Raw genomic sequence first — 20,182 nt, forward strand, 5'->3', positions numbered from 1 at the left:
TGTGACTGTTTATTCGTAAGTAAAAGACCAAATCACTTAAAATTATTAACAAAAATTAGTTCATAATGTTAAATGTACTCTGGTAAAGATGTCAGATCTTATTTAGCAGTATGGTTTAATTCTACATTTAGCTCTTGCAGATTATTAAATTTTGATAAGAAATTAGGCAAGTTAAAGCAGATATCTTTCCACATATAAAATAAAAATATTGTCTTTATGTTGGCCTCTATCACTTTAAAAAAGAAAGAACTCTCAATTCACTTCAAATTTGTGAATTTGAAGCTTTTTGAAAGTTGGCAGATTGATCATTTGAAAAACTATCAAGAACAAAAGATTGTGGAGGTTTGTTTTCCTTGAACATTTTTTTGAGTTTTTATGGGCACTTTTCACTTAACTATAATAATTATTGTACTTTCATTGGTAAAGATTATTTGATGATAGATTATTACTTTCTAAGCATGAAAATTTCTTCATACAGATAAGTTCAGAAACAACGTGCCTAGGTAGACTAGTATCAGTAACTAAAAAGCATAATCAGCTCTCAAATTTGACAACTTCATTCAGATTTGCTAACAATTAGATGCTATCAGTTTCTGCCCTATTCTCTCATTAAGCTGTCCAGGACTGGTGGTCATTTCTGGTCACTAAGGAGGAATTTTATGCTTAGCCAAGGTTCTCATAAAAATCATACTATCATATATTTGATTTATATAGTAATCTGCTACTAACAAAGTTGTGTCCTAGTCCAGAGGAAAAATAAAATATATTCAGTTATTTTTTTTTTTACTCCTTTAACAACTTCTTGTACTTTGATTTCAGAAGTGGCAAATGATCATTTTATAAAAAATTCAAACCATGCAGAAATTTGTAACACTAAAGATAAATGCTCCTAACCCAGTGCTCTAAGTCTCCACCTTACAGTTTCAGTCCCAAACTAAGTATATATTTTTCTGTATTTTCCCCATGCATTATAACACTTATTTGCAACCTGCTTTAAAAAAATTATCAGTTTGTACAGAGCCTACCTCATTTTTTTTTTTTTTTTTTGCGGTACGCGGGCCTCTCACTGTTGTGGCCTCTCCCGTTGCGGAGCACAGGCTCCGGACGCGCAGGCTCAGCGGCCATGGCTCACAGGCCTAGCTGTTCTGCGGCATGTGGGATCTTCCTGGACCGGGGCACGAAGCCGTGTCCCCTGCATCAACCACTGCGCCACCAGGGAAGCCCGCCTACCTCATTTTTAAAGGCTGCATAGCAGCTTATTTTATGCATATACCCTGAATTTTTAATTGAAGTATAGTTTATTTACCATATTTTATTGGTTTCAGGTGTATTGGTTTCATAGTGGTTCAATATTTTTATAGGTTATACTGCAGTTAAAGTTATTATAAAATAATGGCCATATTTCCCTGTGTTGTACAATATATCCTTGTAGCTTGTTTATTTTATATGTAGTAGTTTGTGCCTCTTAATCCCCTACTCCTATCTTGCCCCCCTTCCTTCATTCTCCCCACTGGTAACCAGTAGTTTGTTCTCTATATCTGTGAGTCTATTTCTGTTTTATTATATTCATTCATTTGTTTTATTTTTTAGATTCCACATATAAGTGATAACAAGATGTACCTAATTTTATCTTTGTTATAAAAATTAATGCTTGATTTTAAAAAAGGAAAAAAAAAGTTTGAATTCAAATTTTCCCTTTCACTTCTACCCTCCTCAGTTATACATATAACTGTATAGTTGTTATTTTTAATTAAATGTTGAAATGTTTCAAAATTATTTGAAATTTTCAGTGAACAAAATGATGAGAAACTGAATGTAAACAGTATGAATTTTTTTTATTTTTATTTTTTAATTTTTTTTAATTTTTTTTTAACAGTATGAATTTGAATTAATCTTTACATATATGTCTTTAGACTATTAAAAAATATATGATGTTTTTAAAGGCCCAAGATGTCTATGGTGATGGTATTTATGTTTTATATTTTAAAAATTTGTATATTCTAATTTGTAACAGAGCCAATTTGGAGTGTTTGCTCATTCAGAAATGAAGTGTCTCCCCACTTACGAGGATTGTGTTGTACAGTTTTGTAGTTTTTCGGATATAAGCCTTTTTTGGTTGATTCTTTCATATTTTCATGATAGAATATATTTTATATAATAATTAGCAATATCTTTATATTTCATGTTGTAATATAAATTCCAAAGTCCAGGCCAGAAATGTTAGCTATTTGTGCATTGTACCCTATAATTTGTAATACTGCCTTACTAACTAGTTGAAACTGACTGCCAGATACTCTTCAGGCTTGCCAGGATAGATACACCCTTCATTTTGCTACTGGCCATGATAATAACACAATCATGACTAGAGCAGTAGACTCTCTATAATATATTGAACTCCACCCAGTTTGTACTCATAGGAGACCTAAATATGCTAGCTGTGTTTTTCTTTGATGACTAATACTTAGGGATTTTAGAGTACTTTAAACAAGACGAACAAGAAAATCATTAAGTTCATTGAGTAATAGAAACCTATTATTAGACAGATATTTAATTTCTCTTTTTCCAAAAGTATAATGTCTAGTATTAGAAATGGGGCAGCTGAAACATCCAGCTCCCCAAACTAATCCTCCATAGTAAAGGAGAGTCTAGAATTATTTGCTTTCATACGTTTTGTGCGAAAGAATCTTAGGCCTTTATTTCTGTACTTTAAGGTTCTGCAGGAACAGTCGAGTTTATGCCCTTCTTTGACTCTGAGGACTTCATTTATTTCTAGGTATAAGGGAAGGCCTTAAACATTGTATGCCTTATATGTGTAACTGTAGAAAAGGAATTAGTAACAGCCATTGTGCCAGGCACTCTGATAGGTACTCTCATTTAACTGTTAAAGCACTTTTACGAGGTAGATACTGTTATTGTCCCAATTTTATAGAGGGGAAACAGTGTTAGTTTAAGTAATATGCCCTAGGTTACACAGATAGTCAGGGGTAGAGACTTGAACCCAGATTTTTTTAGTACACGAATGAATAACACTTACCTTTGCTTGACTATTTACTCCCTTTTGTCAGTGATCCCACTTAAATGTGGATAATCACCTTCCCTTTCACTCGGTATCCTTTGAGTGTTTTTTTTTCCGTAATATTTTCCCAAAGTCCTTAGATTCACTATAGCTTTTCTGATTATTATTGTACTGTCTTTATTTTCTAGCTTCCTAGAATATTTTGGAGATAGAAGATTTCTTTTTTTGAAGTCTTCCTCTTGGTGGTTTGGTTAATCAGCTAGTTCTCTACTCTAAGTCATTTGAGGTCAAGTTTGTACTGGGATGGTGGGGCACAAAAATTCTACATTCACAGAGTAAGCCTTCGATGAAATAATCAACCCATGGGAACTCTAAATGTAAACTGGGTGCTTTCTGTGCTTCTTTGTTCCTTTTTACCCTTTCAGGGGAGATAGTGATCCTGGGCAGACCTCTCATAAGGCAACTTCAAGAGTCTGATAGTTCTAAACTCCATTGTACTGTACCTTCATTCCTTTTAATACCATGAGTAATAATGTCCAGAGCAACATGGAATGGAGGCTGGATATCCCATGTCCACTTCCTCTCAAGTCATTGTCTCTATGGATATCTGTTTAGGTTAAGGAGTAGAGTAAACATCTCTGGATTTAGGTCTCAATCCTTTCACTCTCCATATGAATCCTTCTTAGTTCACTAACTTTGAAATGCAACCTTAAGACTGGCCTGTGACTCTAGCAAATAATAGGATACTCCCTTTTATATCAACACGGAGCCCTCCAGTGAGACTCCCTGTCCTTCCCTTTCTCTACTCAGAGGGTTTCAAGATTTTACTTGGAAAAGTAAGGAGAAATTCTGAGCTGCTTAACATAAAACTATGAACTACAGTATGCTAGAGGACTATAGATAACAGAATTTTTGAAGGTGAAGAGAATTGGAATGCTAGTTTCCCTTGTTTTATAGTTGAAGAAAATTTCCCATTAATTTTTGCATAATTGACAGGATAGTAGTTGTTTCTTATAGGTCCTGTGTGTCTCTTGTTAAATTTGATACTAGGTATCAAATCTTTTCACCTCTATAGTGAGTGGTATATTTTTGTTATTCTGTAATATTTTCTAACTAGCTACTGTTTATTTAAAGGAAAGTCATTGATTTTGGAGTATTATTTTGGTAAACATACATGTACCTGTCCTGTCTTACTGTTTCCAGTGGTTTTCCTGTTCTCATCTGTTAATGTCATTTGCAAATAATGATAAAAAAATCACTTCCTTTTTAAAATTTATGTCCATTCTCTTGTTTGAATGACTTGACTAGTCTTTCCAGAACAGTGTTATATAATGATGAAAACCATTTTTTCTTCTTGATTTTAGTGAGAATTCCTATAGTGTTTCACCATTAACTATCAGTTGTTTTTCTTTTTTCTTTTTTTTCCCCCTGAGTTGTGCAGGGCAAATAAAACATGTGTATGACTGAACCCAGCCAATTCTCTGGTTTGAAGATTTATTTATTTATTAAAAATTTATTATTTATTTATTTATTTGGCTGTGCTGGGCCTTAGTTGCAGCATGTGGGCTCCTTAGTTGCAGCATGCAGGGTCTTTAGTTGCAGCATGTGAGATCTTTTAGTTGCAGCATGCGGGATCTAGTTCCCTCACCAGGGATTGAACCTGGGCCCCCTGCGTTGGGAGTGCGGGGTCTTAACCACTGGACTGCCAGGGAAGTCCCTGAAGATTTATTTTTTAACCTTGGACCTTGATGCCCTCAGAGACATTAAAAGTGGTCTCTGCAGACTTTCTGGAAGATGCAACCAGTATTTAATACTGTTTAACACTATTTAATACTTACTATACATTGAGAAGCAGCAATGTAGATCAGGTTTGCCAATTTTATAGAGAAGAAAAATCTCTTATTTCCCTACTGTTCCCTTTTGAGATCAGTTTCTCTACTTTAAGGGCTTATTGGACTCCCAAATATAAGATAAATGTCTTCTGTCGTTCTAGAGCTTCTGTAACTGAAAATTGGGCCATGGTAAATGTTCAAGAAGTCTTAGACATAATTACTACGTAATTTTGTTATTACTATTATTCTCATTCTTCATATTCTCCTCTTTCCTATCTAAGTGATTGGTATCATCATATTCTTAGTTACCCAAGCAAAAAATACAGCAGTCATTTTTTACTTTTATCCATGCATTCTTTTACTGATTAATCCAATTTAAAAATATTCATTGAGTGCCTACTATGTGCCAGTCACCTGTTTGGTTTTTTTTAACATCTTTATTGGAGTATAATTGCTTTACAATGTTGTGTTAGTTTCTGCTATATAACAAAGTGAATCAGCTGTACGTATACATATGTTCCCATATCTCTTCCCTCTTGCGTCTCCCTCCCACCCTCCCTATCCCACCCCTCTAGGTGGTCACAAAGCACTGAGGTGATCTCCCTGTGTTATGCAGCTGCTTCCCAGTCACCTGTTTTAATTAGTACAAGTCAGGCAGTGAATAGGACAGACAAGGTTTCTGCTTTCTTTGAACTTCCATTCTAGTCAGGGAACTTGTACAATGTACAGTAAATAATGATATAATTTCATTTAATTGGCAAGTCAATTACTTTACAGAAATCAGGATGTGATATAGAGTGGTGGGGAAAAGAGATTGGTTCTTTTGGATTTTTTTTTTTTTTTTTTTCCGGTACGCGGGCCTCTCACTGCTGTGGCCTCTCCCGTTGCGGAGCACAGGCTCCGGACGCACAGGCCCAGCGGCCATGGCTCACGGGCCCAGCCTCTCCGCGGCATGTGGGATCCTCCCGGACCGGGGCACGAACCTGTGTCCCCTGCATCGGCAGGCGGACTCTCAACCACTGCGCCACCAGGGAAGCCCGAGATTGGTTCTTTAAATGAAGTGTGTGTTAGTCCAGGTCCTTTGAGAAACAGATACCACAACAGGATTAAATGTGTAGGGATTTTTGTGTGTGTGTGGTGGTAAATTACACATAATATAAAATTTACTATTTTAACCATTTTTAAGTATATGGTTTGGCATTAAATACATTCACATTGCTGTACAACCATCATCACCATCCATGTGCAGAACTTTTTTGTACTCTCCAACCAAAACTCTACCCATGTAACACTAACTCCCCTTACCCCTCCCCCTAGTCCCTGGCAACCACCGTTCTACTTTCTGTCTTTATGAATTTGACTACTCTATGTACCTTATATAAGTGGACTCATACTATTTGACCTTTTGTGACTGGCTTATTTCACTTAATGTCCTCAAGTTCCGTTCATGTTGTAGCATGTGTCAGAATTTCCTTTTTTTTTAAACTTTTTGTTTTTAGAGCAGTTTTAGGTTTACAACAAAATTGAAAGGAAGGTTTAGAGATTCCTCTTATACTTTCTGCCCCCACGTATGCATAGCCTTCCCCATTATCAATATGTCATCAAAAGATACTTTTCTTTTTTTTAACCAAGGATGAACCTAAATTGACCCATCGTAATCACTCAAAGGTTCATGGTTTACCTTAGGGTTCACTCTTGGTGTTGTACCTTCTGTGGGTTTAGACAAATGTATAATGGCATATAGTCATCATCATAATATCGGAGTATTTTCACTGCCCGAAAAATCCTCTGTGGTCTACCTATTCATTGTTCCCCCTCCCCCAGCCCCTGCCCTGCAACCACTGATCTGCAACCACTGATTTTCTCCATAGTTTTACCTTTTCCAGAATGTTAAATAGTTGAAATCATACACAATGTAGCCTTTTCAGGTTGGCTTCTTTCACTTAATAATAATGCATTTAAGGTACTTCCATGTCTTTTCATCACTTGATAACTTCTTTCTTTTTAGCACTGAATAATATTCAGTTGTCTGGATAAACCACAGTTTATCCATTAACCTCCTGAAGGACATCTTGGTTCCAAGTTTTGCCAATTATGAATAAAGCTGCTGTAAACATATGTGTGCAGGTTTTTCTGTGGATTCCTTCCTAAATTTCTAAAGCTGAATATTCCGTTGTATGTGTACCACGTTTTGTTTATCCATTCATCTGTCATTGGACACGTAGGATGCTTCCACCTTTTGGCTGTTGTGAATAATGCTGCTATGAACGTGTGTGCGGAAATATCTGTTCAAGTCCCTGCTTTCTTTTAGGTATATACCAGAAATGGAATTGCTAGATCCTACACTAATTCTGTGTTAATTGTTTTAGGAATTGCCATACCCTTTTCCAGAGCTACTGCACCATTTTATGTTCCCACCATTGTAAGGGTTCCAGTTTTTGTGCATCCTTACTGACACTTGCTATTTTGGGTTTTTTTGATGATAGCCTTCCTAATGGGTGAAGTGTGTCTCATATTTTTGACTTACACTTCCGTAATGGTTAGTGAAATCATTGAGCATATTTTCATGTGCTTATCGGCACATGTGCTTATTTCACGTGCTTATTGTATATCTTCTTTGGAAAAATGACTGTTCAAGTCCTTAGTTAATTTTTAATTGGGTCATTTGTTTTTTGTTGTTGTTGAGTTCCAGGAGTTCTTTATATATTCTTCATACCAATCCATTATCTGATGTATGATTTACAAACATTTTCTCCTATTCTGTAGATTGCCTTTTCACTCTGTTGGTACTGTTCTTTCTTACTAATGGAATTTTCATTATTCGGAATATGTAAAGTATACTGTCTATATTATCTAGCTATAAGTAGTGGTTTTTATAAAGTATAAATATAAATATATAATAGGAAAGTATTCTGTCAGGCAATTGATTTAATATTCTTAAACTGGCACAAAGTAAAATAAATATCAGTGAAAGAGAAAAGGTTTAAAACATGCCTGTGGCACAAGTATTAATTTTTTCCATGTAATTATATGAAAGAAGATAAACAGCAAACATATTTCTAGTTCATTTTCTGAAAACCTCTAAAACTTTTGTGGAAGATTCAAAATTATCTTATACATTTCTTTTAAAATCTTGTTCCTTTAGAGTTCTGTAAAATTAATTATTTAAAAAATTCAAAATTTAAACTATTGTGTAAATCATAAAAAAGTATATTTACCTTTGGTAGTGAAGGTTCATACTAATAATAGTGACTGTTTCTAAACTGTATTACAGTTTAGAAGTACAGTTCCTGAAAGTTGTATTGGTAATCTTAATGGGTTTTTACCGCCCTTATTAAGCTTATACCCTCATATAAGCTTAATTTATAATGTAAATTGCCAAATCCTAACCCTAATTTTTAGTTCTGAAAGTTAGCCTTTTTAGCTGTCGTGCTTTTTTTTTTTTTTTTTTTTTTTTGCGGTGTGCGGGCCTCTCACTGCTGTGGCCTCTCCCATTGCGGAGCACAGGCTCCGGACGCGCAGGCTCAGCGGCCATGGCTCACGGGCCCAGCCGCTCCGCGGCATATGGGATCTTCCCGGACCGGGGCACGAACCCGTGTCCCCTGCATCGGCAGGCGGACTCTCAACCACTGCGCCACCAGCGAAGCCCGCTGTTGTGCTTTTTTTCATGCAAGATTTACTAGTTGTGTATCCTAAACTATTGTCTGTCAGGAGTAAATGGTATGCTGCTGTTATAGCAATAAAATGATTGGATCAAACCAGTACGAAGAGGGACTAGTGTTATGGTTTTCAGTATTGAAACACTGTATAATATCAAACCATTCATAATGTGGCCAAGGAGATAGCTATATCTAGTGCAAACTTGCCTCCTTTGTAAATTAGGTCAGCCAGTAATTTTTACAGAAATAAAAGACTAAGGCTTCCCTGGTGGCGCAGTGGTTGAGTCTGCCTGCCGATGCAGGGGACGTGGGTTCGTGCCCGGGTCCGGGAGGATCCCACATGCAGCAGAGTGGCTTGGGCCCGTGAGCCATGGCCGCTGGGCCTGCGCGTCCGGAGCCTGTGCTCCGCAACGGGAGAGGCCACAGCAGTGAGAAGCCCGCGTACCGCAAAAAAAAAAAAAAAGTAAATAAATAAAATAAAAAAAAAAAAAGAAAGAAAAGACTACATCATGATTTTATCAAATAGCAAATAGTTCAGAACATTCTTTATTGATCCTTTGTGTTAATCTTGTTGCTTTTTTAGTTAAAAAAATATAGTATTGGTATTTATTTCTTTACATGACCTTGCTTCTCTTCTTTTTCTTAGTTCAAGATAGAGCATACATTTGTACTCCCTTGGTGGGAACATCTCAGGTTATAAGGGATGTTAATATTGCATCTAAGGACTGCATGACAATGCAGAGAACAGTTACTGGTATACAAATGCACATACCACACACCACATTATACACCACCATTCTCCCTTTTTCCCTCCCTGCCTTGAATGGGGCAGACAGAATTTACCAAAAACCAGAGCAGAGTTAACCATAAAGAGTTCATTATTTTGGCTTTGGGGCATAAACTGATGGAAAAGAAATTGAGTTTAGTAAATTATGCTATGAATCACTTCTTTGTAAATTCACTTATATATTCCTGGTCTCATAATTTATCTGTTCTTTTGGCAAGTTTTTATTGCCTCTCAGGATCTCCATTACCAAGGCCCAGAGGGTGACTTAGTAATTAAGGATGAGGAGTCTAAGACACTTTTTTTCTTCAGCATATGAAGACTGTTTCCTCAGAGATCCAACTCAGCACAGCTCCTGGGAGACATGACTTCTAGAAGAACCCCAGATTTTTTCAAATGACATATTTTTGATGTGAATCAAAAGAGGGGTTCATAATTATCTGATGCCCAGATAATTATGATACTTTACGTCTTGACTTTTTGGCAACAGCTTTATCGAGATATAATTCACATACCATACAAGTCTCTCTTTAAGTGTACTGAACTCAGTGGTTTTCGTAATATTCACTGAGTTGAACAACCATCAAAGGAATCTTAAAATATGTGGGTTTTTTGACCTTTTTTTAACTTAGCATAGTGTTTTTGAGGTTCGTTTCATGTTGTAACATGAATCAGTACTTCATTTCTTTTGATTACTGAGTATTAATCCATTTTGTGGATTTATTTTTTCATCAGTTGATGGACATTTATGTTGTTTACACTTTTTGGCTCTTACTAGTGGCTCTAATGGTGTTATGAATATTTGTGTATAAATTTTTGCATGGATGTATGTTTTTATTTCTCTTGGGTGTATACCTTGGAGTGGAGTGCTGGATCATACGATAACTCTGTGTTTAATCTTTTGAGGAACTGCCAAACTACTTTCCCAAAGTGTATACACCATTTTACATTCCCACCAGCAATGTATGAGGGTTCCATTTTCTTTACTTCCTTGCCAGCACTTGCTGTTATCTGTATTTTTTATTAAAGCTATCCTAGTGGGACCAGCTTAAATCTTGAATCACATATACCTGTGCCTTATCGTTGTGGCCTGTTTTTTCTTGCATTTAATTATGGTGATCCTTGTGTGACTGGCCACCTCTTACAGTTTCTCATTGCTCTACCCACGTGTTCACCCATCTTTTTGTTCCTCCTTTACTGTGGATCCAGACAGGGCTTGATGACTGATCTTGGATACACCACCACCTGCCCTTGAAGAAGATAGAGGTTTTGATAGCTTCGTATAGAAATAGGTTGTTTCATTTTTTAATTACTGTCATCTGTTCATCTATTTGATAATAGTTATATACTAAAATATATACCTGTGAAGTTGTTTATTCCTGTAACTGTCATTTGTGGAGAAGAAAAAACTTGCTACTAAATATCTATCTTTTTTTCCTCTCTTTTTCGGAAGTGGTTTACAAAGTGCACGTTAAGTACAAAACTATGGTGTTAGAAGTTAAGTTAATGGTTACAACTCTTGGTGGGTGGAGTGACTGGAAGGGGATTTCTGGAGTGCTGGTTATCTTATGTTTCTTGATCTTGGAGCTAGTTACATAGATGTGTGAGAATTCACCGAGCTATAGACTTAGAGTACATGTGTCTTTGTTATACACTTCAATAAAAACTTAAGTTTAAATTGTTAACATTGTTTAAATCATTTTTAGCACTAGTAAAGGTTTTCATTTGTCATATTAACTACCTTTTAAATAAGTATATTCCATTTTGAGTCATTATATTTACTACCTTAAATTATCACCATTCTTATATGTACATTGAGTTGATGTAGATGCTATAATTTCAAGTCCCCTTGTTCAGCTGCTCATAATTTCAGAGATTTAATGATTTAGATTCTTAGATTAGCTGTAGAAAGTTTGATTTTATGCTCTGCTGTTTTGCTTTAACTGAATGATCTTCAGCAGTTCAGTTTTGGCTCTGGTCATTCGGTATGTATCTAAAACTTTATGAAATGCAGTAGTTGTGCCTACTGTCTATTGGTGAGTTCAGGTTCTCGTTAGAGACTAGAGTGCTATGAAGGAAAGAACCATGAAAGAGAAGCTATATTTATATTAGTTCGTTGTTTATAGTAATATATCTAACATAGTAACCATATAGATGTACAGAAAGTATTTGATGTAATTATCACTTTAAAATGTGATACCAGGAGAAAACCAGTGTTGATTAATCAAAGCCTTTTGAATTCTAATCCTTTTATCTATTTTTACTATAATAGGTTTTAGAGAAATTGTTTGATTTTGACCAGATATGTTATGCTGCTGAAGTTAGGAAGATACACAGTAAGATCAGTTTTTTGGTTAATAGAAGTTTTGAAGTAGGCTTATGTTCTGTAATCTTTATTTCTAAAAATTGGGTTTAGGGGTAAGAGGTATCAGAGAAAATTGACTCGTTACAGCCATTTTATATTCTGATGAGGAAAAGGCAATTCTGCCCTATTACAGGGATATTTTCAGTGGAATCTGAGAACTGTTTAAACAGTATAATAAAACACATTAACCATCTTTTTAATATCTTATTGTGTCTTCTAGGCCTTCCTTAAAGTTTCCCATGTCTCAATGGACTCCTGAATATAACAAGCTCTATACCTTAAAAGTGGATATGAAGAGTGAGATTCCTTCTGATGCACCAAAGACACAGGAGAGTCTGAAAGGGATCCTCTTGCATCCAGAGCCCATTGGGGCAGCCAGAAGTTTTCCTGCAGGAGTTGAGATGATTAATAATAAAGTGGGGAATGAATTCTCACATTTGTGTGATGATTCTCAAAAACAAGAGAAGGACATGAATGGTAACCAACAAGAGCAAGAAAAAAGTGTTGTTGTGAGGAAAAAACGCAAAAGCCAGCAGGCTGGCCCTTCATACATGCAAAATTGTGCTAAAGAGAACCAGGGAATATTAGGATTGAGACAACACCTAGAAACACCAAGTGATGAAGATAACGATTCCTCTTTTAGTGATTGTCTTTCTTCTCCTTCATCTAGTCTACATTTTGGAGACTCTGATACTGTGACTTCAGATGAGGATAAAGAAGTCTCTGTAAGACATTCCCAGGCAATTTTGAGTGCTAAAAGTAGAACTCATAGTGCACGGTCCCATAAGTGGCCTCGGACTGAGACAGAATCTGTTTCAGGATTGTTAATGAAAAGACCCTGTTTTCATAGCAGTTCATTAAGGAGACTTCCATGCAGAAAGAGATTCGTGAAAAATAATTCCTCCCAGAGGACACAGAAACAAAAAGAGAGGATATTAATGCAGAGGAAAAAACGAGAAGTGTTAGCCCGAAGAAAATATGCATTGCTCCCCAGTTCTAGTAGTTCTAGTGAGAATGACCTCAGCAGTGAATCCTCTTCCAGCTCATCAACTGAAGGAGAAGATTTGTTTGTTTCTACCAGTGAAAACCACCAAAACAATCCAACTGTTCCCTCAGGTAAAAATTTTGTTTCTTAAGTTTCAGAATAGCATGGAAGCCATTGCATTGTGTTTGTGCTTATTTTCTTCTACATTTTAGTGATTTCATTGTATTTAGAAGGAATATGAGGCTCTATTAACTTTAATTTTTAAGCCATATAGATAAATTACCAACTGTAGTATTAAACCATGACCCCAATTCTAAGATACAAATTTTAAAAATTTCTAAAATTTTAAATAGAAAATTAAAAAATTTTCTATTTTTCTGGCAAAAATAAAGCAAGAGGTTTTATTGGGGTTTTTTTTGGAAAAAGTTTTTATTTTATACATAATCAGATTATATTTTGTGAGTTGTTGATTTATGGTACAGTTTTTTTTCCCATAGTGCTTCCTTATTACGTTTAGCTTTTATGAGTGCCTTTTCAGATAGCTATGTGATAGATTTCTTTCACATTCAACTACAGTAAGAACAATTCTAGTCACTAAAAAAAGACGCTTATTTTTCCTTTAAGTACTCTATTCTTCCTGTTTACTCTTCCTTTATCATGTTCTTTATAACGGAAAAATAATTTCAAGCATTTGAGAGGTAGCTTTTATTCTAATACTGGAACACAAACTTTTAGTCCTGAGGGTGCTCAGTAGAGCCTATGATTAATCAGTTAAAAATGAATCGATAGATGACTAGCTTGAGTGCGCCCCTCACCACAGTAAATGTTATATTTAACTAGAATAAGTTCATGTACAGTCTCTGAAGTGTATAAATGTTATATTTAACTAGAATAAGTTCATGTACAGTCTCTGAAGTGTATGTTCCATATAAACCATTTTTACAGTTTGTTGTAATTTAAGGTAATTTGATGAAGTGAGCATTGAGTGAAGTCTGAACTGAGGTAAAAGATTAATTTCTTGTGAAAGTGTAAGGAAAGTGGGGTTGGGAGAGCTTTTTAAACGGCTAAGATAATGGTTTCCAATTACTGACACAGCGCTTTCCTAGTCTTTGCCTGATGTCCTGCCTGTTGAGGACAAAGCCTACTTACTAGTCTCCTGTGCAGATATGCCATTTCTCCCTCTTCTCTCCTTCTATATGGGTCCCTTCCTTTTCCAAGGCACCCTTTCCTCTTCCACGTTTATTTTTCTATTCTTGCCAGAACCCTGAAATCAGCAACTTTGTTCTTAATTTTAGTCTTAGCTATGGTTAGTTCATTTTTTTATAACCTACCCAAGTATTTGTTTTAAAAAGAGTTAATTGAGATCACCTGCAGCTGAAAGGCGGTTACAGCAACCATTCCCTGAGGTTTCTTGAGAAAGAGGGAGGTGAGAATAGGCATTGTCTTGCTTAATGTCACATTTCACATTTTTCTCAGGTAATTAGAATGTGAAGACTCTAGTTTTGGGAGTAGGAGCAGCAGAGTCCAATTTCTGCTTGAAATTAATGAGGCAGGATGGTTGGTGATGTAAAGCAGAAGTTCTAAGGACCTGGTATTTGTAGGAAGCATGAGAATAGAGTAAATGTAGGCCAGAATCTTTGTTTTTATCTAGGAAGACAGGAGTTCATATATCCTCAAGTAGTCAAGATAAATGCGAACTCTGTAATTCATTTTAAAATCTTGTTTAGTACTAATTGTAGCACGTGGGTTTTTTAACTGTCTCTCTTGGAAGAATTACATGATTTTCAGACATTATCCATGTTTGTCTCTGAAACACAAATCCAAAAGTTGAAGCCAAGTACTCCTGATGTTTTCTGGTTCCTAGATCAGTGTTTTAAACTAGATTTTTTTTTTTTTAAACATCTTTATTGGAGTATAGTTGCTTTACAAGGGTGTGTTAGTTTCTGCTTTATAACAAAGTGAATCAGCTATACATATACATATATCCCCATATATCCTCCCTCTTGCGTCTCCCTCCCACCCTCCCTATAAACTAGTTTTTAATAATAAAACATTTAAAAAATATTTTAAAAAACCACACACACAAAAATAAAAGTCAGATGTCTTAAAAGTAAGTTACTAATTTATTTGCATATATAAAATGTTGAATAAATGTCAATTTAGAAATATTGCTTATTGGTACCCAGATTTTCTGATAACAGTTTTATTCACACAGGCACCTTAGACTTTGGTGACTTGGTAATTGCTAGAACCACTTTTTAAGTCATTAGACGGTTTTTGTTTTGTTTTGTTTTGTTTCGTTTTTGCCGTACGCGGGCCTTTCACTGCTGTGGCCTCTCCTGTTGCGGAGCACAGGCTCCGGACGCGCAGGCTCAGCGGCCATGGCTTACGGGCCCAGCCGCTCCGCGGCATGTGGGATCTTCCCGGAGCGGCGCACGAACCCGTGTCCCCTGCATCGTCAAGCGGACCCTCAACCGCTGTGCCACCAGGGAAGCCCATCTCTCACTTTTTTTTTTTAGTGGAGAATTCAGAACAATTCCTGACATCATACCATTTAACTTGTTTTATATACTACATATTTCCTGCAAACTGGTGGATCTAAAAGCTTGCTTAGATTTAGCAACTCTTCCTTGGTGGTGCTGTGTACTTTCTGTTGCATCGCATGTTAAAATTGATTAGAGGTTTCAGATGGTGTCATCCTGATCCTTCCAGTATAAAGTTCCCCATCAACATTTCATGTAATACTTTCAGCAGCTTTGATGATCTTGCCTAGATCCATTATTTCATTAGGGGTTGCAAAATGCTGTCTTTCTATCATTCTGTTACACTTATTAACGGAGGTTATTTCATAAGGAAGAATTCTCCCTGCATCAGCTAATTGTTTACTCTGAAATGAAGGTGATACAGTAAATGTAAGATGAATGCTTGAGTCTTTACCTTCATTTACCACTTTTCAGAATAAACTTTAGCAATATTCAGAGAGGTTTTTCATTTTCAATTATCATTTTGAACTCATGAATTTTAGCATAGTTGATGTGTTGCAGTCTTTTTATTCTTTTTGATGTTCAGATACTTTCATCTTTGGCCAGTGGGAGCATCTTCAAGTTGGTTTGTGTCCTTTTTGTTTGTTTGTTTTTTTAAAATTTTATTTATTTTTGGCTGTGTTGGGTCTTCGTTGCTGCATGCGTGCTTTCTCTAGTTGCGGCGAGCGGGGGCTACTCTTCGTTGCTGTGCGTGGACTTCTCATTGTGGTGGCTTCTCTTGTTACGGAGCATGGACTCTAGGTGCGCGGGCTTCAGTAGTTGCAGCACGTGGGCTCAGTAGCTGTGGCTCGCAGGCTCTAGAACGCAGGCTCAGTAGTTGTGGCACATGGGCTCAGTTGCTTCACAGCATGTGGGATCTTCCCAGAACAGGGCTCGAACCCGTGTCCCCTGCATTGGCAGGCGGGTTCTTAACCACTGCGTCACAAGGAAAGTCCCTGGTTTGTGTCCTTTTGATGCCACTCCAGTAGTCTTTGATAACTTCATTACTCTCTGATGTAACAAGATAGTCCAGATTCATCCTTTACATTTCCTGTTCCAAACCTCGAACCAGTCATTCCAAGCACTCCTGATTTCCTTTTATTCAGAAGTGATAGTTAGAAGCTATCCACTGGGAACGAAAGTGCTCATTGTTCTACTGGGTTATCATTGCTTTTTGTCTTTCTTAACGGACAGAGTTCGGAATGTAAAGATTTTAGAAAGATAAATCATTAATTCATATGACTATTTCCATTGAAAATTTAAGATTAGGGTTTTTATGTAAGCTTCTGTTTTATTTTTGGATCTCTTTACTATCACATTGAAAATCTGGATTCTTAACACTATTAATCACTTTTTTATTCTATACAAACTATAAATACGTAGACATAAGTGAACACTCATAAAGGAATGTAAATGAAAATCTCTACAATTATTATTAACAGTAATTCTATTGAATATAATAAAAGATTTTTCTGTGTGGTTCCTTTTTTGCCCTTGGCTGGTTTTCTGTGTGGTTATGCCACCAATTTAATATGCATTTAGGATCATTTGTGGTTGTTGCAAAGGATTTTGTTTTGTTTTTTAAGAGATTTGTAAAAATTGTTTAGTTTTGCTTTTTAATTATGTGAAATATTTACCTGGTTCCAAAGTCAAAACTTTTAAACAAGATATATTCATTGAGGTCTAGTTTTCTACCTCTGCCCTCTCTTCCTATCTTTTTCTCCCTAATAGATAATCATTTTTCACTAGTTTCTGTTTTAGTTTGTTGTTCCATTTTTTTTCTCCTCAAAAATATTAGGGCTTCCCTGGTGGCACAGTGATTAAGAATCCGCCTGCCAGTGCAGGGGACATGGGTTCAAGCCCTGGTCTGGGAAGATCCCGCATGCTGCGGAGCAACTTAGCCCGTGCGCCACAACTACTGAGCCTGCGTGCCACAACTACTGAGCCTGTGTGCCACAACTACTGAGCCTGTGTGCCACAATTACTGAAGCCCGCGCACCAAGAGCCGAGCTCTGCAACAAGTGAAGCCACTGCAATGAGAAGCACATGCACCATAACGAAGAGTAGCACCCGCTCGCCGCAACTAGAGAAAGCCCGCGCGTAGCAACAAAGACCCAACACAGACAAAAGTAAAATAAATAAAATATATTTATTTAAAAAAATTATCAAATATATGTGTGTGTGTGTGTGTGTGTGTGTGTGTGTGTATATATATATATATATACACATATGCACACACATACATACATCCTCCCCTTATCTTACTCAAAATATAGCTCTTTCTTTCACTTAACGATGTATACAGTCGTTAGAGTATAGAGATATAACAGAGGAATAAAAGTTTATATATGATGAGATATAAAGGATATATAGGCTTTCATCCCTCTATTCATTCTTTTTCACTCCTCTTTTATTTTTTCCACAGGTCCACAGTACTCCACTGTATAGTTATACCCTAATTTGTTCTAGTCCCCTATCGATGAACAGTTTGCAGACTTTTACTATTATGAATAGCATTGCAGTGAATAACTTTTTGTATATGTCATTTAATAGTTTTTGCCATTGTGTCTTTGGGATAGAATTATAGGAGGGAATTGTTGAGTCAAAGATAAAAGAGTATGTTATTTTAAAAATATGGCCAGATTTCTCTGAGAGGATCGTAACCATTTTGGGTCCATCAGCAGTGTGTGAAAGTGCCTATTTTCCCAAAGCCTTTCCAGCAGAATTAGTTGTCAGATTTTAATTTTTGGCCCATCTGAGAGGCAAGAAATAGTATGTCAGTACATTTTTAATTTGTATTTTTTATGACTAATGTTTGTGTGTCTTTTCATGTATTTAAAGGTCATTTGCATTTCTTGTGATCAATCTATTCATTTCATTTGCCTGTTTTTCTGTCAGAATGTTGGTCTTCATTCTTGCATTCATTTTTAGAAGTTTTTTTTATATATTAGAGGTATACATCCTATATAACACATTTTCCTCAAATTGGTCATTAGTTTTTTTTTTTTTTTTTTTGCTGTACGCGGGCCTCTCACGGTTGTGGCCTCTCCCGTTGCAAAGCACAGGCTCCGGACGCACAGGCTTAGCGGCCATGGCTCACGGGCCCAGCCGCTCCGCGGCATGTGGGATCTTCCCGGACCGGGGCACGAACCCGTGTCCCCTGCATCGGCAGGCGGACTCTTAACCACTGCGCCACCAGGGAAGCCCGGTCATTAGTTTTTTGACTCTGCAATACTTCTTTACCTTGCCAAAATTTTTTTGAATTAGTCACATTTATTGACCTTTACTGTTTCTGGGTTTTTGAATCATAATTAGGAAAGTTTTTCCCACTCCAAGTTTAAAAGGAAACTAACCCATTTCCCCGCTAGCCCTTGTATTGTTTACCTTTTTTTTTTAAACGTATAAAGCACAGATCTATTTGATGTTTGTCCTCATGTACAGTGTGAAGAATGGATCCTTTTTGTCTCATGTGGCTATCCAGTTATCCCAAACAAATCATTAAAAACTTTCCTATTGACTTGAGTTGCCACCCTTGTCATATGTTAAATTTCCATAAGTATTTGGATCTATTAATGGAGCTTTCATACTGTTCCATTAGTTGGTCTGCCTGTCCACTCACTGGAAGCACACTGTTTTAATTATAGACTCTTTCATGTTTTCCTGGTTATTCTTGCCTGTTTATTCTTCCAAGTGAACTTATAATCAACTTTTTATCTGAGGATGGTGCTAGTGGGGAGACACATGATGATATTTTTATTGGGATTGTATTTGTAGGCTAAATTAGGGTGATCTGACATCTTGGGATTTTGGGTATTCCTCTTCCAGCGTATGGAATGTCTTTTCATTTACTGAAATCTAGTTTTGTATCTTTTTTTTAAAAATAAATTTATTTTATTTATTTATTTATTTTTGGCTGTCTTGGGTCTTCATTGCTGTGCACGGGCTTTCTCTAGTTGCAGCGAACGGGGGCCACTCTTCGTTGCAGTGTGTGGGCTTCTCATTGCAGTGGCTTCTCTTGTGGAGCATGGGCTCTAGGCGCACAGGCTTCAGTAGTTGTGGCACGTGGGCTCAGTAGTTGTGGCTCATGGGCTCTACAGCACAGGCTCAGTAGTTGTGGCGCACGGGCTTAGTTGCTCCACGGCATGTGGGATCTTCCCGGACCAGGGATTGAACCCGTGTCCTCTGCATTGGCAGGCGGATTCTCAACCACTGTGCCACCAGGGAAGCCCCCTAGTTTTGTATCTTGCAGGGAATGTTTTACAGGTGGGTTTTTTTTGGTTTTTTTTTTAACAGCTTCATTGAGGTATAATTTACCTACCATAAAATTCATCCATTTTAAGTTTACAATTCAGTGATTTTTAGTAAATTCAGAGCTGTGCAGCCATTACTGCAGTACAGTTTCAGAACATTTCCATTAATCCCCCAAGATCCTGGATCCCTGTTTGTTTATAGTTAATCCCTGTCCTGCCCTCACTTCCGCATACAGCCTCTAATCTGTTGCTGTCTGTATAGACTCGCTTTTTCTGGACATTTCATATAAATGAAATCATAACAATATGTGGTCTTTTGTGTCTGGCTTCTTTCACTTAGCATAGTGTTTTTGAGGTTCATCCATGTCGTAGCAGATATCAGTACTTAGTTTCATTTCATTTCATTTCATTTTAATTTAATTCTATTCTGTTCTACTTATTTTATTATTTAGTTCCTTTATAGTATTCCATTGTATGGATTTGTTTACCATTAGTCAGGTGATAGACATTTAATTGTTTTTAGTATTTGACCATTGTGAATAATGCTGTTATGAACCTTTGCGTACAGATTCTTTGTATATGTATATGTTTTCGTTTCTGTTGGATAGATACCCAACAGAAGAGTCCCAAAGAAGAGTCAAAGCTGTTAAAACTTCAGTAACTTTTGTGACTGCAAAAGACAGGCGCAGTAGCGTAACAGGAAGATTTGATAGTAATTAGCACCAACTTGTTGAGTAGTTACGGCGTGGTGATATACTTCATGTAAAGA

General features: G+C 36.6%; 1 protein-coding gene across 10 annotated transcripts in view; it reads left to right on the plus strand.

The window, feature by feature from the left end:
• RNF111 (ring finger protein 111) overlaps positions 1–20,182 on the plus strand; it is a 111,143-nt gene that overhangs the window by 51,793 nt on the left and 39,168 nt on the right. For all 10 annotated transcript variants that reach the window (XM_033851743.2, XM_019947252.3, XM_019947281.3 and 7 more), the window contains one exon: positions 11,877–12,772. In XM_033851743.2, the coding sequence (XP_033707634.1) occupies positions 11,877–12,772 (896 nt within the window). The remainder of the gene's footprint in view (positions 1–11,876; positions 12,773–20,182) is intronic.

This window comes from Tursiops truncatus, chromosome 2 (assembly GCF_011762595.2).
Source record: "Tursiops truncatus isolate mTurTru1 chromosome 2, mTurTru1.mat.Y, whole genome shotgun sequence".
In the NCBI taxonomy this organism is placed as follows: domain Eukaryota; kingdom Metazoa; phylum Chordata; class Mammalia; order Artiodactyla; family Delphinidae; genus Tursiops; species Tursiops truncatus.